This window comes from Prinia subflava, chromosome 4 (assembly GCF_021018805.1).
Source record: "Prinia subflava isolate CZ2003 ecotype Zambia chromosome 4, Cam_Psub_1.2, whole genome shotgun sequence".
In the NCBI taxonomy this organism is placed as follows: Eukaryota; Metazoa; Chordata; class Aves; order Passeriformes; family Cisticolidae; genus Prinia; species Prinia subflava.
Window position 1 is genome coordinate 34,367,443 of NC_086250.1, and position 20,855 is coordinate 34,388,297.

The window sequence follows — 20,855 nt, forward strand, 5'->3', positions numbered from 1 at the left end:
TGATCATTTCAGAGAGTCTGCATGTGCTTTACAGTATGATTCTGACACAAATAGCAAATGATCAGCAAAACTGAACACTAGAATTCAAGGAGATCAATGATATATTGCTGTTCCTACATTATGCGGCCTCTATATAATAGCTCAGGGCACACAGCTGTGTACTCACAGGTGGAACAGCAATTTTTTCAGAATTTATAGAGATTCAGATACAGTGTACTTTATGGGACATACCTTTGATGTCCATGGTTATTTTCAATTGAATTTTTGGCCCTGCACCAGCACCATTAATTGCATACACCTTAAAAAAACCAAAGATTTGTTTTAATGAGTATTGCAATAGTTTCATATTGGCCAATCCTGGATATATCTGTAGCAATAATGAATGCCGAAACACTCCTTTTGTCATTCACACCAGGCTAGAACTTACTTCATATTGCTTTGAAATCCTAATTGTGGTAACACTTCATTGCTTATAATATAGGTCTTAAAAAAGGAGTAAACAAGCTCACTTAAAGAATGATCTTTCCTCCTCTCATGTCCCAGTCTCTGCCTATTTGAAAGTACTTCATGCACATACCTCCAGCAAGCTCCCCTTGCAGAACTGGACCTCTCATGTCCAGTGAGCAATGGCAGTACTGGAATTAAGAGAGAAATTTAGTCTTGTGCTTGTGACTATGTGTCACAAATTGCTTTGCTAAGCACATGAGCTGGTCATCCAGACCAGTGATACATCCTGCTCCCACTCACTCTGTCCTGTTCATTGTTCCCCTTATTTCTCAGACTTGTCTCTCTTTGCACCCTAGCTAACACTCTTGGCATGAAAATCTCATATTCAGCCAAAGTTTCAAACTAATCCCACGCTTATATCAATGAAAAAATACACACACAAACACACACACACACCCCACGAAATGTATCAGTCCTTACGCTGACATTATAGGTATGTCCTCCTTTTAGTCCTTCTATCATGGCAGTCACTGACTGATCTTTTTTTTCAATGACACTAAGGTTGTGGATCTGGATGGCAGCAGGGTCATCTTCATTGTAAACCATAGCTTGATACACTTGAATATTTCCATTTGGTTCAGATGGTGGCACAAATGTTACTTGGAATTTTGTTACTTCATCTGGTATCTTCTGAAAAGTTATGTTGTTAGGTGGGTCTTCAGGCACTGAAATGAATATTTCAATGACCCACTTAATCAATTTACTACTATTACTATTAGAGTAAAACCTGAAAAATTAAAGTTATATTTTTTGTATATCAGTATTATTTCATTGATATTTTCTGGTTTTTATTGAAAATTCTCAAATACTTATTGCATATGCCAATATTCATAAACACAATAAAAAGTCAAATATCTACTGAAATCCTTTTTTTAGTGATGGTACTGAATGCTACAGACTTTAAAAATAATGATTCAATAACACTCAGTAGTCTTTACTCAGAAAATTTTTCTCTGTTTATCTACTCAGTAAGGCTGAAAGCATCATTATACCTTGAAACACATCTGGGGTAGACAAATCCTTGCACCGGTTGACAAGCAAGAAGCAAGTCAGTGAGTATTCCTTTATGAAAACAGCAGAGTATTCCTCTTCTAACAGCAAGCTCCCTCCCAACATATAAACAAGCCACTGTGCTCCTAAGAGTCTCTGCTTATCATAACTAAATCTGTAAGAAAATTTTTTCCACTAACTGATGCCCAGACACAAGCACAACATGCATTTTTCCTGGAGGCAGTTTCTTCTCAAAAGCTGATTTCAGTAGCTTATTCTTAAGACAGCAAAGGTATAAATCATTTTCCCAATGTCCCTATCTGAAAGAAGAGGCTGTAACATTCTTTCCAGGCAGCTAAATATTTATTGCTCTACCTGAGCAGACAAGTATGTAGCGTGACCTCTAACTAGTGAAATCAAATGATGGAAGGTAAACACATTCCCTCAGCCAAGGATTTAGGTGCAGTTGTCCTATTTCCTAGGTTCTTTCTACCATACCATAACAAATGCTTGCTGAGGCTTCTCTGGAGTAAATCTTTGTCAACTGGTCCTAACTAAGCTGTAAGCTAAGCTGTACAAACCAGATGAAACAACAGGAGATGGAAAAAAATAACTGTTCCTCTCTAAAGTTACTGCACCTCCTAATGTACCACATATTTACATAAGGAAAAGAGCTACCAGAAAAGGTAAGGGTACTACAGGATGCTGTCTGTCTCAGAAGAAACCCAGCTACCATGAAGTTTAATCTTTTTCCACAGCAAAAGAGCATTTCATCTTCCAGGGATAGAAATAAGTCATGAAATCCTTAGAATTTAACTTATTTAAAGCCTTGGAAATACATATATATATATACATACATACATACATATACATACATATATACATATCACATCAGTAGGGACCTTGGATTTTTATACATCAAAGGAAAGATAAGTGATAAATAAAGTCACTGTGTAGTACATTTGAACCTGACATTAACCTGAGCATGTAATTAAAAAAGTTCTTCTGTAGCAGACCTCACTAGAGATAAGGTAATTATGTTTTATTCATAGGTGGTAATTAATTCAAATGCAACAGAATTTTAGTGCCTCTTGAGAAAATATTTTTAGTGGTTTGCTTGTTTGTTTGTTCAAATAACAGAAAACAATTCAAAACCAACAAAGACCGTAGACAGAGGATAACCATGACCTATGCACGTAAAGTTAGGACTGTATCTTCCCCATGTTCATATTTATATTTTTGTACTATTTATAGATTTCTAAGCAAATGCACATGCTATCTACTTTTCTGTAACATCTCTCAGTTTTGCTTCTCTGACTAACTTAACAGTGTCATCTACTTTTGTCACCTTAATATCTAGCTCATTCTCCAGACTGTTTAGAACCTGTGGAACAGCTGACTCAAGCAGAGGTTCCTATAGGCCTTCACTAGCAACTTCCTCCCACTGAGAATACACAGATAATGTCCTCAAGTCTGCACAGATACAATTTATAAAGGTAGGAGTCACTGAACTTAATTTCTTATGTTTATATTTTGCACCAAAACCAAGGCTGTTGTATAGAGTTTTCAGTAGTCTCTTACCAGGTACCTCCACAAGGAAGTCACCCCTGCCTAGGACAGGTATCTCATATATACCTGCTAATGTATAGATAGATCCTCTCTCTTCATTGGCTATAGAAATAATCTAGTTGTCTGTGTTCCACATATCTAAATTTTACATGGAGCACGGTAGCATCCCAGCATAACTAAAGGTAAATCTTTGTATTTATAACCATCCCTTTTTTGTTGTCTGACACTTTTTAAAATCAAAGAAAAATATTGTGAGGACAAATCTGTATTTAAAAGCCCACCTTGTGTTCAAAGTCCTTATGTATTTGTCAAATAATGAAAAATTGTGAATTTTGATCTGTATAAAGTAGAAAAAACTTACAAACCTGCTTCAAAAGTGGAGACAATTACTGGGGAACTAGCCTTGCCTTCTAGCAGTGCAGCATTAACGTCCCCCGTAAAGGCAATGATCACTACAGAGTACCTCGTAAATGCTTTCAAATCAGAAATTTCTAAGACTTTATCCTCCTCATTTGTCTTCAAAAACTGAGCTTTATAGTTGTCATTATCCACCTGTAAAAAAATAGTAAAATAAAAACAAGTTGTTACAAGGCTTGAAAAGGCAAAAGCAGGAAATTGTTATTTGAACATCTTGTTTAACTTTCATTCTTCCACTTTTCTAGCTAGTTTTATAGAAAGGTTCACAAGAAGTCTCTGGATATCAAGAGTATAAAGCTGTGCTGGGGAATACACTCCCATCTAGCCCAAGTGTTGGCATTCTGGCACTTCATGTAGTACATGGTTAAGGGAATGGACTCTCTAGCTGGTGCTGTCTCACACCAAGCAAACGTGAAACCATTTGGAGACACTGGGCCAGGGCAGATATAGTGACCTGAAATAGGCATCAAACTAGGCAAAGACCCAGGAGATGAACAGCCTTATAGCAGAAGATTGTTTGGAATACAATTAGAAAGTTGGACAGCAATATATAATGTTGATACAACAGCAGAAAGTGCAATTCCTCTTTGAATGTATTAATAGAAGCTCTTTTTTATGAGAGAGTTGGGAAGGATTAATTCTCCCATTAGGAAAGCTGGAAAGCTTTAAGGTTCAATCTAAAAAAGGGAGGATTATAGGAAACTTAGTAATAACTTTAAAATATGAAAAAGAATGTTAATATATTGAAGATAACCTACTGCATACAGTGTTCACAAAAATACAAATAGAATATAGAATATAGAATAGAATACTTATACAAAAACCAGCTAGAAATAAAAATTGCACAATCTGCAATGATATACCTAAAAATGTAATTAAAACCATGACTAATGATTTAGTTATAAACTAAAATAACCTACTGAGAGTTGCTGAGCAGTTTTCAGCACTGGATATTATATGAAAAAGATAATAAATAATTTTGGAGGAATACTTTAGGTACACTTGTTTCTGTGTTAGAGCAGGCTACGGGTTGGATTACATTCTGGATACCTCTCATCCTTACATCTCAAATAATCTGTAGTTCTGCAGAAAAATCTCCAATGTTGGATTTTACTTCTAATTAATCACTTCTAATGGTAGCTTCAAAAACAAGAAAAAGGAAAAAAATGGGTGTTTTTCTAGTGTTTCATCAAGTATCATTTACAAAATTGTATTTATGTATATTCCCACTGCTTCAGTTAATAATGTTTTTATTATTGTTTCTTCAGCAATTTGAAAAGAGAATTAGGTAGCTGTACAGTAGTTTTCCTACTGAACAAAATCTGTATTAAATGCAGCTGATAAAACATTAGAATAGCTCAAGCATACCATTTATTTGACAGATAGGCATATATCCCCACTGAGAATTAACCTGAACTAAACTTTCTGATGAATTAAACAGACATTCATTTCCTGGGATGGCCATTTAGAGCTGAAACATTTTCTTTTTTCTGACTGTCAAAAATCTGGCATATAAATATTTATTCAACAGCTCAAGTACAATCACAGCACCACATCATTAAATGTACTTCTATTCTTCATGAAGTTTAATCTTTAGGTTCCATTTTCCTTACCCATTTTCAGGAATATTTTATTCAGAAGTATTTCTAATTATAGTACACAGTAAGACAAACTAAAACATGACTTGGAGGAAAAATAATGGATTAGTTTTTAGCTTTTCTGATCCTTAAAACTGCAAGGCACATCCTAGTAATTTAAGAAGAATCCTAATACATTCAGTTATGAATACAAATTATTAACTTTAATTATATAATAGAGGAGAAGTCTGAATTATTCTGTTCTATGATGTCATTTTTTAAAATATTTAAAGATATTCAGTTGAGAATAAAAATAAGTTATACATACTGGAAGTTTGTGGAATTTGGAGTCTTCATAAAAATTCCCCACTGGGACAATAAAATATATATTAAAAATTTCACTGAAAAAGATTGTGATAGCTTTATTGTTTTTTCAGAAGGAATAAGTTTGTCTACTAAAGTTCTACAGAACTGGCACCTGTAGTTACTGATCATTAGACAGACAACATCTATTTACAAGGAGTCCATAAACATAAAGCTGGTTATCTGAAATATACTTGGGAAAAAACCAAAAAAACTCACTTCATAAAAATAAAAGTGGTCATCCAAACTGAAGATTTAAAACAGTTTTTAAGTTCCTTTCAAATGCTGGCAACTTCATCTGGAACATTCTATAGATCATCTTCCTTCTGGAGTTTTATTATAACATATTGATGATGTATTTATATTTTCAAGTGTATATTGAGATTGTATCATTTATAATTTTGAAATTAGCAGACAGAGAGGAAATTATTTCAATACAAATTGATAAAATATTAAGCCTCAAAAAAATCAAGCTTTGAAAACCGAATTTTTGAGTTTTATAAAAACCATGAAATGTTCTCCAGCTGATGCACTAAAACGCTGTTTAGTCAAAAATGACATGAATTTTTCACAAGGAAGAAGTCTGCTCTAACTTTATTAGAGAGGAAATAAAAGTTGCTGTGTATTTTTAATGACCTACCCATTGGGCCAAGCAATCACCCTGGTTAGTCTTGCCCTTGTTGTACATCCTTCATCCTGCCATTCTACTGCTGCAGTAAGCATATTCAGAACTGAGCAGAATTCACTTTACATGTTGTTCAATGAACTTAGGGAAAGAGAAAATTACAGGACTACACATTACTCTCTCTTGTAACTTTTTTGAGTAGCTTAAAATATTTGGTGGTTTTTTACTGATCTCCTTAGACATTTTGATTACAGAAATATCTCAGCATTAATATATTAGCAGATCTTCAATTCTTATGACAGATTCAGAAAAATTAAATATACACACAGAGTCTTACTCTCTTCTCAGAAAACTTTCCATTTAAAGGCCTTAAATAGTTCAGAATAGAATTTTTTTCCTACCATCTAACAGAATGATTCAAAATTTTTGAAACTGCAAACAACAACTTTTCCTAGCTAACTTCTGGTAAACTACTTCCTATTTTCACTTATAGCCCTGTCTGTATTATTCCTGGCAGAACATGGAACTTATATCCTACATCTCATGTGCTTGAACTAAGAAAGATGCCTATCTTGCCACAGGGCAGGAAATGGGATTTATTAATAATGGTTTTACGGAGTTTTGTAAGTGCAGTAGAGGATGAAAGGAGAAAATCTACTAGAGTTTTTCTCTTATGTCAGGTTTTTTTTGGTTATAAAGATCAAGGAGAAAGAAGTGTTATTGCTGGGCTACCAAAATACAGCTAATCTGATGGACAGAGCACCAAGTGCAAAGTGGGAAATCTAGTTTGACTTTAAAGTTTGCCCTGTGGTGCCATGTAACTTTGTACAAGTCATTTCCTTTTGCTAGGCTTTCCACTTTGGTTTGTAAAATCACTGTGATGAAACTTTCCTTTGAAGAAGAAAAAGTCATCATGGTTAAAAAGAGGTCCACTTCTACAAAGTTCAACTACGTTTTCCTGTGGACATTTATAGATATACATTTTTTTTTTCTCCAAGACCTCTTATAAGCACATGCTTTTTAATATGAAGCAATTAACTTATCTTACATTAATAAACTAATAAATGTACAATTAACTCTTACGTGAAGTTTATGTGGAAATAGACACAATTACATGGTTTTCAATCCAGTTATGTCTGTCCTGCAATTTCTATAAGAACATCTGCTGTGGTATTGATATCCCCAGACATGTGTATAAGCACTAAGGGTAAAACAGAGTTTCCTTACTGAGGTAATGTCTATGAGGTAGCTCATTGGTCCCGTAATGATGGCAGGTTCATCCCAGCTGACATTAATACTGTGAGGAGATGTAGCTAAAACAGTCACATTTTCTGGAGGACCATCTGGAGCTGTAGAAAAAAATGTGTATGTGAATCATGGCAAAGGAAGTGCACAAAAAATAACCCAGTATAATTTTAATGGCCAGTAGAGAGTTGAAAATAAAAATTTGTCACACAATTAAGATTACACACTGCTTAAATAACCATAATTTTTCTTCTTTTTTCACATGTAAGTCATACCATGTGATTTAGAAGTACATCTTTCATTGCAACCACAATTTTTCTAGAGTATGGACTGCCTATGACTTCATCTTCAATTGAGATTATAGGATTATTTAATTATAAATTCTTTACAAGTATTACATATAAAACAAGCAAAACATATGCAAATATTTATACAAATAGACAAGATAATGTATTTTTATGTCAAATGAATCATTCAAAGAACAAGAAATTATGAAAAGACATCATATTCTGCATGCTAGAAAAACTTTCCAGCAGTATTAGAAAGTACAAATAAAAATAATTTTCTACATTTCCTTTCAATTTATTATTAATGTGTTGAGAAACTACAAAAAAATCAAACAAAAGAAGTAGTAAGAATTGAAAGCGGGCAAGAATATTCATATTAAGAAATGAGATTTCTCTAAAATTTCCATTCGTTGAGGTGATATGTAAATTAAACTTGTTATTTCTTATGAATAATAAATTAATGAACTCATAATTATAACTCAGCAATTCTCAGTAAATGGTATTTTTTTTTATAATAACCATTTAAATTTCAGGAAAATAAAATTTGGAATAGAATGATAACAGATTTATAGATAATCACAGAACTTGGCTCCAGGGTGCCTTGTTTTTGGATCTACTACAAATAAAAAAGACAACTGTAGTATCACTGAGCAGCCTGTTAAAAAACAATAACATATTTGTACATATTTCCAGAACCTGACTTTCATGGTGCCTTCTTTTCAACCTACCACAAAAATATACATATCAGTTAACAGTGTATTATAAAAAATTACTAAAGCTACCAATGCTAATGAGGAGATGCAGTCTCTTTTCTCAAACAAGATTAACACATGAATATGTAGTTTGCCACCACTAATCATTAGGTAAGAAGGCTAAATGAGAAAAAAAATTGGAGGGTATACAAGGCTACTTCATTCTTCAGGAAGAACACAGGGTAGGAAAAGAAAAAGAATATTGAAAGAAATATGTAGCTGTTGCAGTTATACATGAAGGATTAATGTGGAAAATAATAAAATTTTGCACTATGGAGGTGAAAATTAGGCACCATTGTTGCAGTGTAAACAATGCTTCCAGTAACTATGGCAATGAGATTTATTGGCTTTATTGCAAAATGAAATTTCTGGAAAATAGTATAAAATTATATATTTATAGCTTTTTGAGCCTTAGTTTTCAAACCAACCAAGTTTCCAAGGACAATTTCCCATTATTTCCTCATAGAAATAATGGACTCTGCAGCTATGTATTTGATGGTGTGAAACAAATTTGAAGCATAATCTAATCTACAAATTATCCAGTCTGCAATTACTTATATGGTTAATTTCCATATACATTTAGTACTTGGTATATTTGTAGATATTTGCAAGAAAAATCTGATTGAGTATGCTATATTTAAGTTACTTATCTAAAGTATATCTGAACATTAATACCTGGTTTATTTTCATTATAAAAAGTAAACTATCAGACATTAACTAAATCATACTGAAAGGTAGGAATATTTTCTGAAATAACATGTATAATTAGGGAGAAAACCACAAAATGAAAGGTACCTGACATGTCTCATGTCTTACAAAAAATATCTTTTTTAAAACCGTGTTTGAGTCAGTGGGTAACTGCCGCATTCTGATTTAGGTTTGTTTGTGAAATGAATCTGGTCAATATGAAGTCATGATACCACTACCCCCTTTCTCTTATAAATCACAGCAATTTACTCGGGAGAAATGACCTAGTCTTATTCTCTCATTCCCCCATAATCCAATCACTTCCTCTCATAAGCACTTTTCTCCTGGTTTTCACAATAATGCATTTTCTGTAACTAATAACCATCATTTCCTGATTATCATGCTTCTATCCTTGCACAGGAATGTGGGTCTTATGGAGGTCAGGGTCATCTTTCCCATCCATCTGCGTCCTGATGCTAAGGCAGCAGTTAAGTGAGTAAATTTGAAGATAAGTCTGGGTAGCCCATCATTTAGCATAATCCTCAAAAATAAGACTGAATACTACATTTTTCTAACAGAAATTCTTGCTTATCAGTTTGGTTAGGATCAGCTCTTTTTTTCCCTTTCCCAGCAAAAATTAAGTGTGTTCTTCAGTTATTTAATTTTTAATAATCCAGGTTATTTTTATATCATTTAAAAATTTATATCTTATACTAGCCAATAATTATTTTCAAATGTTTACTTTTGGAAACGTAACAAGCAAAGAAAAACAAGTTCTCCCAGGCAAAGCTTTCCAGAAGAAAGAACACATAACTAGACATGAAATCTCATTACTTTTCATCACACAGAAACATTTCTTTAATAGTACCAAGCAACTGGGTAGCAGCAGGGATTGGGAGAGAGGGCGCTGAAAAGAGAACATAACCCTCTGCCCCATGCTTCTGTGTCCTAGCCTTCATGGGACATTCAAACATCTGGGATTTTCCTTTGTACCTCAGTATATCCTGGCATTAGGGGACTTGGCAGTTTACCAAAAAGCACTGCATTGTGTAACTGTATGAGACCCAAAATGAGGTCAGCGATCTCGCTGTCGTTTTCCATCTAACACTGACCCTCCACAATTATTTTTCTCTCAGAAAACTAAAGTTCAGCCAATCTTATTCTCCTCATAAATGGGATAGTGAAACGGCCTAAGTGCAGGTGTCAGGGAACAAAGTTTCCATAGCTGTATAAAATGTTTCTTGCCCTTTCCCTTACTGTGACACAACACTGTGATCTTCTGTGCTGGTAACTATACAAATCTAAGTTATGAGGAAAATATTTAATCTTGTAAGAATAGATTTGGCTCTTAGGCATTCAATCAGCTAAGCAATAGTGGTGCCATCACACTACTTTATGAGAGAGTAAGACAACTCCTGTGAGGATAATCTGCAAGACAGAAGGCTGAATAGTTTATCTGTGTGATGTGAGAACTGGGCTGTACTAACAATCCATATTATTTTCACACAGTAACTCAATAACCACTCTCAGCACAGAACATTGCCATCATTTTTGTTTGAAACTTGCAAATGAGTTAAAGAATCTTGAAAATAATTCCTATAGCCTCACATTTGTCTTCATAATGAACAACTGAAATAAACAGCTAAGATCCTCACCTTATTCACTGGATAGAATTATTAGGTATTTCTGCTTTAGCACAACAGTCAAATCCTCAGAACTTGTAAAAAACATTTAGGATTTATTTTATGTAATTCTTACTGCTCTTGAAATTTCTTCTCTTTATATTCTGGGCAATGAGTCTAAGAGTTTTCACCTTAAATGCTCCTCCTGAATATGATAACAAATAACTTCCTGAATATAATACTTTAATATTTTCTTTACACTTGAGAGAAACACAAATTTCTGAGAATCCAATGAATTATGAAGAAAAAATCCTTTAACTATTATTTCACAACTTTACCAAAGGTAACTTTACCTTTGGTAGAAGCAATGTCTTACAGAGGCAATTCTTGAAAATCAAGTGAAACAGTGCCTAACTTCTGCCCTCACATGCGCAAACACAGCTCCCATTGATTTTGTGGGCTAAGTACTCAGGGTATTTTGCATAGCAGCTAAGCACTCTTAAGCCCTAACAGACCATGTGTATTGGCTGTGTATCAGCAGGCTAATCCAGAGGATGCTTGGCCCTGTCCATGAGGGCAAGGAGAGGGAGATCAACACCTGTTTTCTGCATATACTTTGCAAGGCTGCCCAGAGTACCAAATCTGCTTGGTGCACTCTGAATTTCTCTTTCCTTATACAGGCTGTAGCTTTTGCAAAAGAAAGAGCAGAACTGAGGGGGTTTTTAACAATAATTCAAAAACTAGGCTTTGAAAAGTATGAGGTACCTAGAAACCTGGCCTTGCTAAAGCCAGCCACAGTTCATGGTGGCTCCCAGCACTGCTGAAGCCTGCCAGAGCTGCCAGCTGGCTTCCCAGATGTGTCATGTCACCTTCCTCTTTTTTTTCCTCCTCAGCTGATTGCCATTACCCCAGGAAAAAGACCAGTGCCTAGACATGACATTTGGAATAATGCCCATGCTTCCTTGACTCCACAGTGGTGTGTGTTATAGCCAGCTTATCTCCTGATGTGTCACCAGTTTAACTCACAGACAGAGGTCAGCAGCCCCAGACACTTGGGCTGGGAGAACTGGTGGAACTTCCATAACTTTGACCCCACCACTTTTAAACTATCTAACAGAATACACAGAGGACTTCCTGCTGAGAATGACACTGAATTGGCATAGAAAGGGCTTGTGCAGTCTATTGAGATGTTTATACTTTTAACTACCATCTTCTCAGTGGAACTGGATAGGAAACAAGCTCTCTCCTAATCCAAATCATCACTCTCCAAAGAGGAAATCATAAAAACCATCCTAACTTTATGCAATTATATGCATTTTCATTATCTGTTTTTCCATCCAGTTTAAATCCCTAACTATTTTAAACTCAGCAAGAATTTTTTTAAAAGTATTTGTATACGTCAGCAGCTGAGTTCTATCAGTTTAATAGTAGGAAATCTCCCCAGAGCTTCTGGTTCAAGAGTCGCACAACTTCTGTTATCTATTTTCTGCTCCATCTGGGTTTGTTTTTTTGGTTTTTTTGGTTTTTTTTCTTCTCCTTAATTTAAAATGTTGCATTGATTTACAGGCAGGACTTCCCCATAAGAGTCACTGAACAAAGAAGGTTAGTGCACATGAGGATGACTCTGTAGCTGATTCCAGCACTTCTCCATCCAAAGGACTACTTCTGAGCTTTAAAAAAATCAGGCTGTTGTGATGCTTACTATCACAGTGTCCAAAGACTCCTGTGTTCACATCACATGATTATAAAAACATGAGTGGGACAAGGTAAACATCTGGATCATTAAGTAGTCCTTGGTACACAGCTGTTTAAGTACTTGGTAGTTCTACTGTTATTACTTGGTAAGGAGAAATGACTGAAAGACCTGTGATTAAGTCAGGCAGCTCATGGTGATTCTCAGTTGTTCTATAGAGGCTATAGGCCAGATATCAAATAGTCTCTATTCTAGGATTGCTGCAAATTGGTAGTGAAGGCCATATATTCCCATGACAACTGCCTAAATAATTTATGTTTTATGTCCCTTTCTCTCAAATATTTAGTGGTAGCTTAATTATGACAACTACCTCCTCTCATTTCTTGGAAATTTAAATCCTCAGCTGAGGCATGAGCATTTCATGTGTCATGGCAATCCTGTACATGTTACATGGCTACTCTGATTAGTAAACTCTGTAGGTGGATATGGTTTTGGAAAGAAATCTTAATTTCTCTGAAACTATTGCTTAAATTCCATTGCCAAAAACACATAATGGAATTTCAGGGAAGTTTTACAATGTTAATGAACAGACTTTTAGTCAAAGAATTAAAAAACCCCTTTTTTCACTGACACATCCAACAGATGAAAATGTATTGAAAAATGGCACATCAACTCACACAAGCGAAAATTCAGACTTACCAAGTCTACACGTGTAGTACAGCTGAGGATTGAAATTGTTCTTGAGTAAGCAGTAAATATAAAAGAGTGTACAAAATACATTGAAATATCAATCAATGTTAGGTGTGTATACCTACCAGATGATTTATATCATATTATATCTATCTATCTATCTATCTATATATATCATAGGTCAAGAGTTGCTATAAACCCTTTTTGACTTCACTAGTATTGTAGGTCTATGAAGAAATAACTTCTACCAAGAGTTCTTGCTTGTTTAGATGAATGTCACATTGTCATAGCATTATGAGACACAGCAGACATCCTTACTTACAGCCAGGAAGGGTTTGAGTTGAAATCCAAGGTGAAGTACTGCCATAACCAACATTCGTACTGGCAGCAACGGCAAATCTGTACCATCTGTATTTTTTCAGTCCATACACTGTGTCTTCTATCCAGTCATCCCTGACATTTTCATATAAATACTGATGCATCTCGTATTCGATACATTCCATAGCTTCCCAGTCACTGCAGTGGATGGATTGGAGCTGTGTGGTAATCTTGTAGTTTTGAAAGTAGCCAAGGATAGATTTTGGTGATCTCCAGTGCAAGGTCACACTTGTTGATTGCACATTGGAAAAAACAATATCCCTGGGAGCACTAGGAACTACAGATAAAAATACTTGTAAGATACCTTCATTTGAATGAAAAGTGATTGCAACTATACTACTATTATCCACTGTCAAAAAAAAAAATTAATAAGCATATCTCAAGACTGAGATTCAACTTCATGTGTTTAATAAGCAGTATTTCCAATGGCCTAAATAACACTTTACATATTTAGGTGGCATGCATTTACAATAGTTTTTGAAATGAAGAAAAATTCTTTCAGAAGTGGCATATACAACCAGCTGTGAGAGGTGTGACATTTCTATTGCTTCTTTTGGGGCTATGTCTCAACTAATGGAGGGAGTACTAAGTTATTTTTGGTCTACCCATAGCATCTTTTACTGTGGGTTCTAACTGGGATTCTTCACCTCTCATTTAGAAATACTCGTGTGTTTTCCCTCTCTCTTGCTAATACATGAAATCCTCAAATAAGACATTGAGGTAAGTTTAGTAAGTCTCCTGTTTCACCTTCTGAATGAAGTGTCAATATATGCAATATGTTTTTCTAGTGTTACAAGAATAGTGCTTTACAAGAACATTAAGAGAAAGAGCTGAATAAAAGATAAAAATTAAACTTCCCACAAGCTGTGCTTCCATTTATTTACATGCAGATTATATTCATGTCCATGAGACAGAAGCAGCACATATATGTGCAGATATATATATATACATGTACACACATTTACTCTGTCTATATTGAGTCAGCAGTGTACTCCCAGATTTCACAGACCAGTTGCAACATATGGTTTTGTGCTATATCACATAGTCATAGAGAAAGCTAATATTATCTCTAAGACTCTGTAAGATAATACTAATACTCTCTATGGCAAAAACTGTGCAGAAAAATCAGCTCAGAAATCATTGTGTGCACATAGCTTTAAAGAGTGCTTTAGAGTCTTCGGGGGAAGAGGTATCACTGGTAAAAGAAAAACACATGATACATCCTCAAACTGAAACTGAAGAAGTCCCAAGGCTTACATAAAGAAGAAAAGGATCCCAGACCAACGTTACTGGGGAAGAAAGAGAAAACACTCTTTTTTCTTTTCTTTCAGCCCTATGGAAATATCTGATCTTTGCTTTTGTCTGCAACAATTTTTTTTATTAAAATCATCACAATATAATAAGCTGAAACTTCCCCACTAAATATGGATGCTTAACAAGAAATGTAAATTCTGAATCAGACAAAGCTATGTTGATGAAAAGGTTGAGCAATTAAAATCCTTTCAAATGAACCCAAAACAGATGAAGTCTGCAGGAGAGAAAAAGAACCATGGTCCTTCTGCTGTTCTACTGAGCTCTCACACACAAGTACACAACATCACAGCGTGGAACAGCCCCCAAAGCTCCCATCTTGCTACACACTAACCAGGCACAGAACAAGAGCAAACTAGATATATATAAAAAAATCTGTGCTAAAGACATCTTTCATCATTATACTCCATGCTATCAAAATTAAAGTTGTTTTCCTCTGTTGTTATTAGCATGAAGACAAGTACATAAAGTAGTAAAAAACCTCAAAGCATGCAGTACCATTCTTGATTGCTCAGATTTGAAGAAATCTGAGCAATTACTTAGTTGATCCACTTACAAAAAAATAAATATTGTGTTTTTCCTCCATAAATCTTCTACTCTGTTATTATCTATTAAGATAATGCAAAAATATGAATTCGTACACACTCAAATATGATAATGATAGAATGTGGCATAGAATAGAAAACTGGCTATTGTGCTATATTCCAATACAGAAACCAGGGTTTTCCATAAAGCAGATAGTAACTTGTAGTTTCTGGGTGTTAGTAGAAAGGTGGAAATATACACCTTCACTTGCTCAAATGTGCAGCTGGTTGAGCCCTGGCTGGCACAACTGCAGTCTCTGCCCCTAAAACAAGGCATGTTGAAGAGGCTGGTCACAGATATAGGAAGAGCAGTGCCCATAGTCTAGACACCATGGTGGCCTTTTCTTCTTAAGCAGAGTACCTTGTTCCCTTATTTTCAACATAGATGATGTCATAAAAAATAACAGAGTTAGCAATTTTGCAGTAAAGAAGAAAAAGACACTTGGCTTTCATAGAACTAGAAATTATATCAGGCAAAATTGTGGTGTCTCTGATTTGTGGGCTCTCCCATAGACTAACAAAATTCTAATAAATCCAGCCTCCATGAGCTTTCCTTGTATTTGGAAAGACAAAGTCAGTGAAAGCTGGGGAAGAATGGAGGGTGGAGAAATTATATTTCTCTTTCTATCTGTCCTTTTTCCCTCTGACTGCTGAGGGTGCACATACACATTATCTTCACAAGGCTGAAGGTAAAATCTATGATCAGCCCAGTAAGTAACACTATATGAAAACCACCATTTTTTAAGATAAACTTGCAGGTGTCCTGACAGCAGAAAATCAGACCAGCATTTTTTCACAGAAAAGCTTTGATCACTATTTTTGGTTATTTTTCTAGTTTATGAAGATCCATATAAACAAAGTATTTCGAACATAAAAATCAAGGGTCAGTCAGCAGAATTAACATTAAAATTTTCTCTGTCATTGCAAGACAGACCTTTAAAACTGAAACATTAGTCAGTTTAAAATCAAGCTAATTTTGTCTTTCCTTAAACAGACAAATCAGAAGTGTAATCACTCATTAGAACAAATGAAAAGATGTGACCTGCAACTGGAGCAGATCTAGAGGTTTGGTCCAAGGGCCACAGAGAAGAGCAGTGACACCCAGTGGCACAGTGTCTCTTGGACTTGGTGGTTGTTTTCAGAGACAATTTCAAAACAGCTATGCTATTGGGTTACAGATACAAAGAGGATTACAATTACTCTAGCATGGAGAATCAGATTTCCATTCCTCAAGAATGACTAAAATTCCCCCAACTTTTTCTGTCCACAGATGGTACTGATTTGAACAAACCATTCCATGCTTCCTAGAGTAATCATGCAGCTTGTCTAAATTTTCTAAACATGACTTAACTATGATGAAGTGATCACTATTCACACTAAAAATTATGGAAGCCAGAAACTGCATGTTTTTCAGTTATTATTTCAGGTTACATTGAACTGTATAAAGACAACTTACTGATTCTTATACACTGACAATTTGTTATGTACTGTTATTGTTATGATTTGTACTGTTAATCCAAACTTCCAGAAAGGTGTACTGAAAAAAAAAAGGCATGAAAAAGGTTGTGATTGTGTTATTGTAAGATACTAATTGCAGAGGACTGGGAATTCTCATCCTAATCCCAAATTTAAATTTCCCAAGAATCATACATAGGAATCCCTTAAGTCTCATCACATATCTCACAGTCTTTCCCTATTGTATTATGTTTGCTGTAATTCAGCTATCTCTGGGAATGGGGAGTTTTTCTAAGTACGAAACATTTGGTGCAATGCACTCTACCTAATTTTCCATTTAATAGCTTCTAATTCAGCTTCTGAAAGCGAGCCACAGAGCTGGCAGAGAGGCTAACCATGAAATGCTGGTGAATTCAGTTTCTGCACTGGAAGAGGGATGAGGTATTTTCAAATTCCTCTACCATTGTTCATATGATGCCTAAATTTCAATGAAAAGTAACTGATATCAGATCCACATAGGATTTTAAGCTCCTAAAACCTAAAACATGCCTGAGCTCTCACTGAAGTCGACAGAAAGTTAAACACAGAAGTAGTTTGGCAGATCTTGGCCCTGTGCTTGTCTGGCTACAATGCTAATCAAAAGCTGGTGGACTGCTCTGAGATGAAGTTTTTATTTGTTAACATAAATAAAAGGAAAATCTTGGTAGAAAAAGCACCAGCACAGTGCTAAGGCGCCTATCAAGTTGAAATTGGCCTGCAGAACTGGTTTGAACTAACAAAAACACTTGGTAGAAAAAACCTTATTCACAATGCAAAGATAACCTAAGGGCAGCAAAGGACACACACACAAATCTACTGAGAAAAGAGAGGTTATGGCTTTCTGTGGAGACTTTTGTGGAAAGCAACAACTACAGCTGCACGGGCCGCGAACAGAAGATGGTAATATGATATGGCGTAGTTCCTAACAAAGTTAATAAAAAAAAGTCTGCCTACAGAACAGCTGCTTGTAGCTGGAGTTTGGATTAAAAGAACTGCGGCAGCCTAGAAGTCTGTTGGGCGGTATTAAGAGCATCAAGAGGAGGAAAGTGAAGAACAAAGTAGAACCGACAGCAGTGGGCACACACCAAAAAAAGTCTTCAGAAAACAGAAATAACTCAAAAGAAAGGAAATATTCTGTACTGATTATCTCTATTAAATTTTGAAAGCTTAGTCACACAAATGAGTTCCATGGGTTACGCTGATAACCCTGATCACACTAAATACTAATCAGGTACTGAATGCTGACTTCAGGAGGACTCATCGTGACATAAAGTCCTGCTCAGTATGAATAAGTACATCATGAATAGGACCCAAATTATTTTGCTAACATAAAAATGTAAAAAACTGTAGACTATTTTTCCCATGACTTGGGACTGACATTATCAGACATGCTTTAAAGGAAATTGCACAGTTGAGAGCACATCTTAAAAGAGCCTCTCTGCACCACTGTTTCTCAGTCCTCAGCACGTTAGAAAACTCAGTCTCCAACTGTGGAATCTAAGAACTGAACAATCAAATTATGCAAATCTAGAGAGAAATGCACTTCTTTAAACTAAAAAGAGAAGTAATGAAAAGCTGCCTGTACTCAAGTCTTAAGTGTTCAGCTTTCCACTAAACTAAAACATTGTCTGCTTTTTAGTAAACGTTGTATATGACCTGTAGATGCTATCCATGTCAGCTATGTACATGTATGTCTTCACCATTTCTTATATATTAATGCAGAGTTGTCCTAGTCCCTACAAAAAAGACAAAAATTCCTTTATCCTATACTATATTAATCATCTATTTTTATCAATCTTCTTGTAAAAAATAACACCAGTACAATTTCATTGGCAGCAACAAAGTGATACTGCATTTTTTAGTGAAGATTTGCCATCAACCTCAAAGCCATTTACTTAAATTTGGAAAAAAAACTTAATCAGAAGATGTAAAAAAATCCATACTACATAAAGAAAATTACATCTGGGAAAAAAACTAGTCATCTTGGAAAGAAGTGTTTCAAAGATTCTTATTCCTAATTCACTCTGCAAATTTTGGATGATTTTACTTTAATGCAGTTTTGAAATGTGAACTTGCAGCAGGGATTGAACATGTGAAACACACAACCCTTTTCTGCACAGGGGACACTGAAGCTCTGCCATTTCCAATACAGTGGCTCTGCAGCAGGCTGACTCCTCAGGATAACCAGGGCGACACATCTGTGCTGCACATCTTACTTGCAGCCCTAAGAACCCCTTGAGGGCATGGGTTTAAATATTCTTCCAGTGCATCATGGTCATCTGTCATTTTCGTCACTACTTAATGAGGAAAACCATGTAACTCCAGCTCAGAGCTGTCATGAACTGTCAGTTCCTGAGAAAAGAATTTATGGTTAAGGAAACAGCATTTCCTTGGATGTGAAGATGGCTTTAAACACTTGCTATGTTTTGTGCTTCTCAAAGGTCCTGATTAAAAAAATCCCACATTTTCCAGTGGAAGCCTCCATACTGGAGATACAAATCCAGAACCTTTAAAGTGTTCCTTGTGCAGAGAGTAAAGACATTCTGTGCACATGTAACAAAAGCTGATGCTAATTTGCCATCTCCACACCAAAAGACCTGAGAAACTTTCCCATCACCAATTCCTTTAGGCACTACTCTTCTTTATTCACAAAGCATACTTCTGTGTATAGTTATGAGTTGTTAATGGCCCAGAAAATAAAGCCCAGATAAAATGTAAAAATGCTGCTTAGACAAATTTCTAGCCATATTTCTTTTACATGTAAGATATGAATGAATCTCTATTTAACAGGGGAAAAAATGGTAGAGATTGTCACCAGAGTGCAGTGGGAGCCTCAACCTCATCTAAGGTTGTCTTCAGGTGTGTCAGGTATGACCAGCAGTAAGGAGAAGAAGTAGAAGAATTCTATGTGTCTTAATATTGCAATTAATATGATTAATATCCTCAGAAAACAAAGAAATTTCTATAAAGAAAACTCTAAATGATAAAAGTTAAAGCAGCACTTTAATTTTTCATTTTTCATGTTTTGGATATTCCGAAGAGGCTTTTTAAATTTTTCTGTCTTTATTGTAAACTGAATGACTGTTACACTTGCCCCAGATTTGTGAATTAACTGAATATTCACACTTCTAATGTGACTTCTGGAGAATTTTCCTACTATTTTATGGCTGTCTCTTGCTTCTAAAATTTCACTCAACCTTAATGAAATTTCATTTTAGTATGTGCATTATCTTGAAAATAATCCAAAGATATCTATTCAGTCATAAAATCCCAACTCATTTATGCATGTGTATGTATACTATATTATCTTTCATATCCCTTATAATGTATATAATCACAAACTAATACTACCACTACAAATCTCACAGATTTTATAACATACTGCAGCCTGGTAGAGGTGGTTTACCATGACAATGGAGCTAGATTAAACACAAAACACTACTAATCTCCTCATAAATTAAAGCTTCATGATTCATGTTTAATTGTACCCAGATATGAACAAATTTACCTCAAGAAAGGCAAATAATCTTGCCAAGAATTTAAAGGTCAAATGCTATGCAGTGAGACACTGAGCCAAATTCGATTTCACTTTATGTCAGAAATAAATGCATTGCAAGTGACTCAGTGCTGGCTACATATTCTGTGACTAATCTTAGACCACCATAAATAAGAAGCTGACAACAGCTATAAAACTGTTTCCATTCCCATCCATGAATCTCCAGTTCCTAGTATCCAGTCACTGCAAAACAATTCATGCTAACACACAGCTAAGGAATTGTCCTAATAATAACTAGTTTGTTGTAAATATGACTAAGCAACGATGAAGCAAGAAAGGGTCAGTGCAGAGTTTGTGGCAAAAAGCACATGAGTTGTAGTATAAATCCTTCACTTACGAAAACTCCCAGTGATAAAACACATAGAAGAAATGTTGTTACAAAATAAAGACTGGTTTGGGATTTTTTCCCTGCTACCACAACACTTTATAACATAGACCATAAGACACTATCAGTCACTCCCTAAAGCCCAGGCTTAATCCGCAGTTTTCTCAGTCTTTCCTCAATTAA

General features: G+C 35.2%; 1 protein-coding gene across 1 annotated transcript in view; it reads right to left on the reverse strand.

Moving 5' to 3' along the window:
- The window catches only part of PTPRQ (protein tyrosine phosphatase receptor type Q), a 131,427-nt gene that overhangs the window by 41,929 nt on the left and 68,643 nt on the right, over window positions 1-20,855 (reverse strand). The window contains exons 42-46 of the mRNA XM_063396413.1: window positions 13,347-13,679; window positions 7,276-7,397; window positions 3,432-3,618; window positions 928-1,172; window positions 232-298 (exon numbers count right to left, since the gene is read on the reverse strand). Coding sequence (XP_063252483.1) covers window positions 232-298; window positions 928-1,172; window positions 3,432-3,618; window positions 7,276-7,397; window positions 13,347-13,679 — 954 coding nt within the window. The remainder of the gene's footprint in view (window positions 1-231; window positions 299-927; window positions 1,173-3,431; window positions 3,619-7,275; window positions 7,398-13,346; window positions 13,680-20,855) is intronic.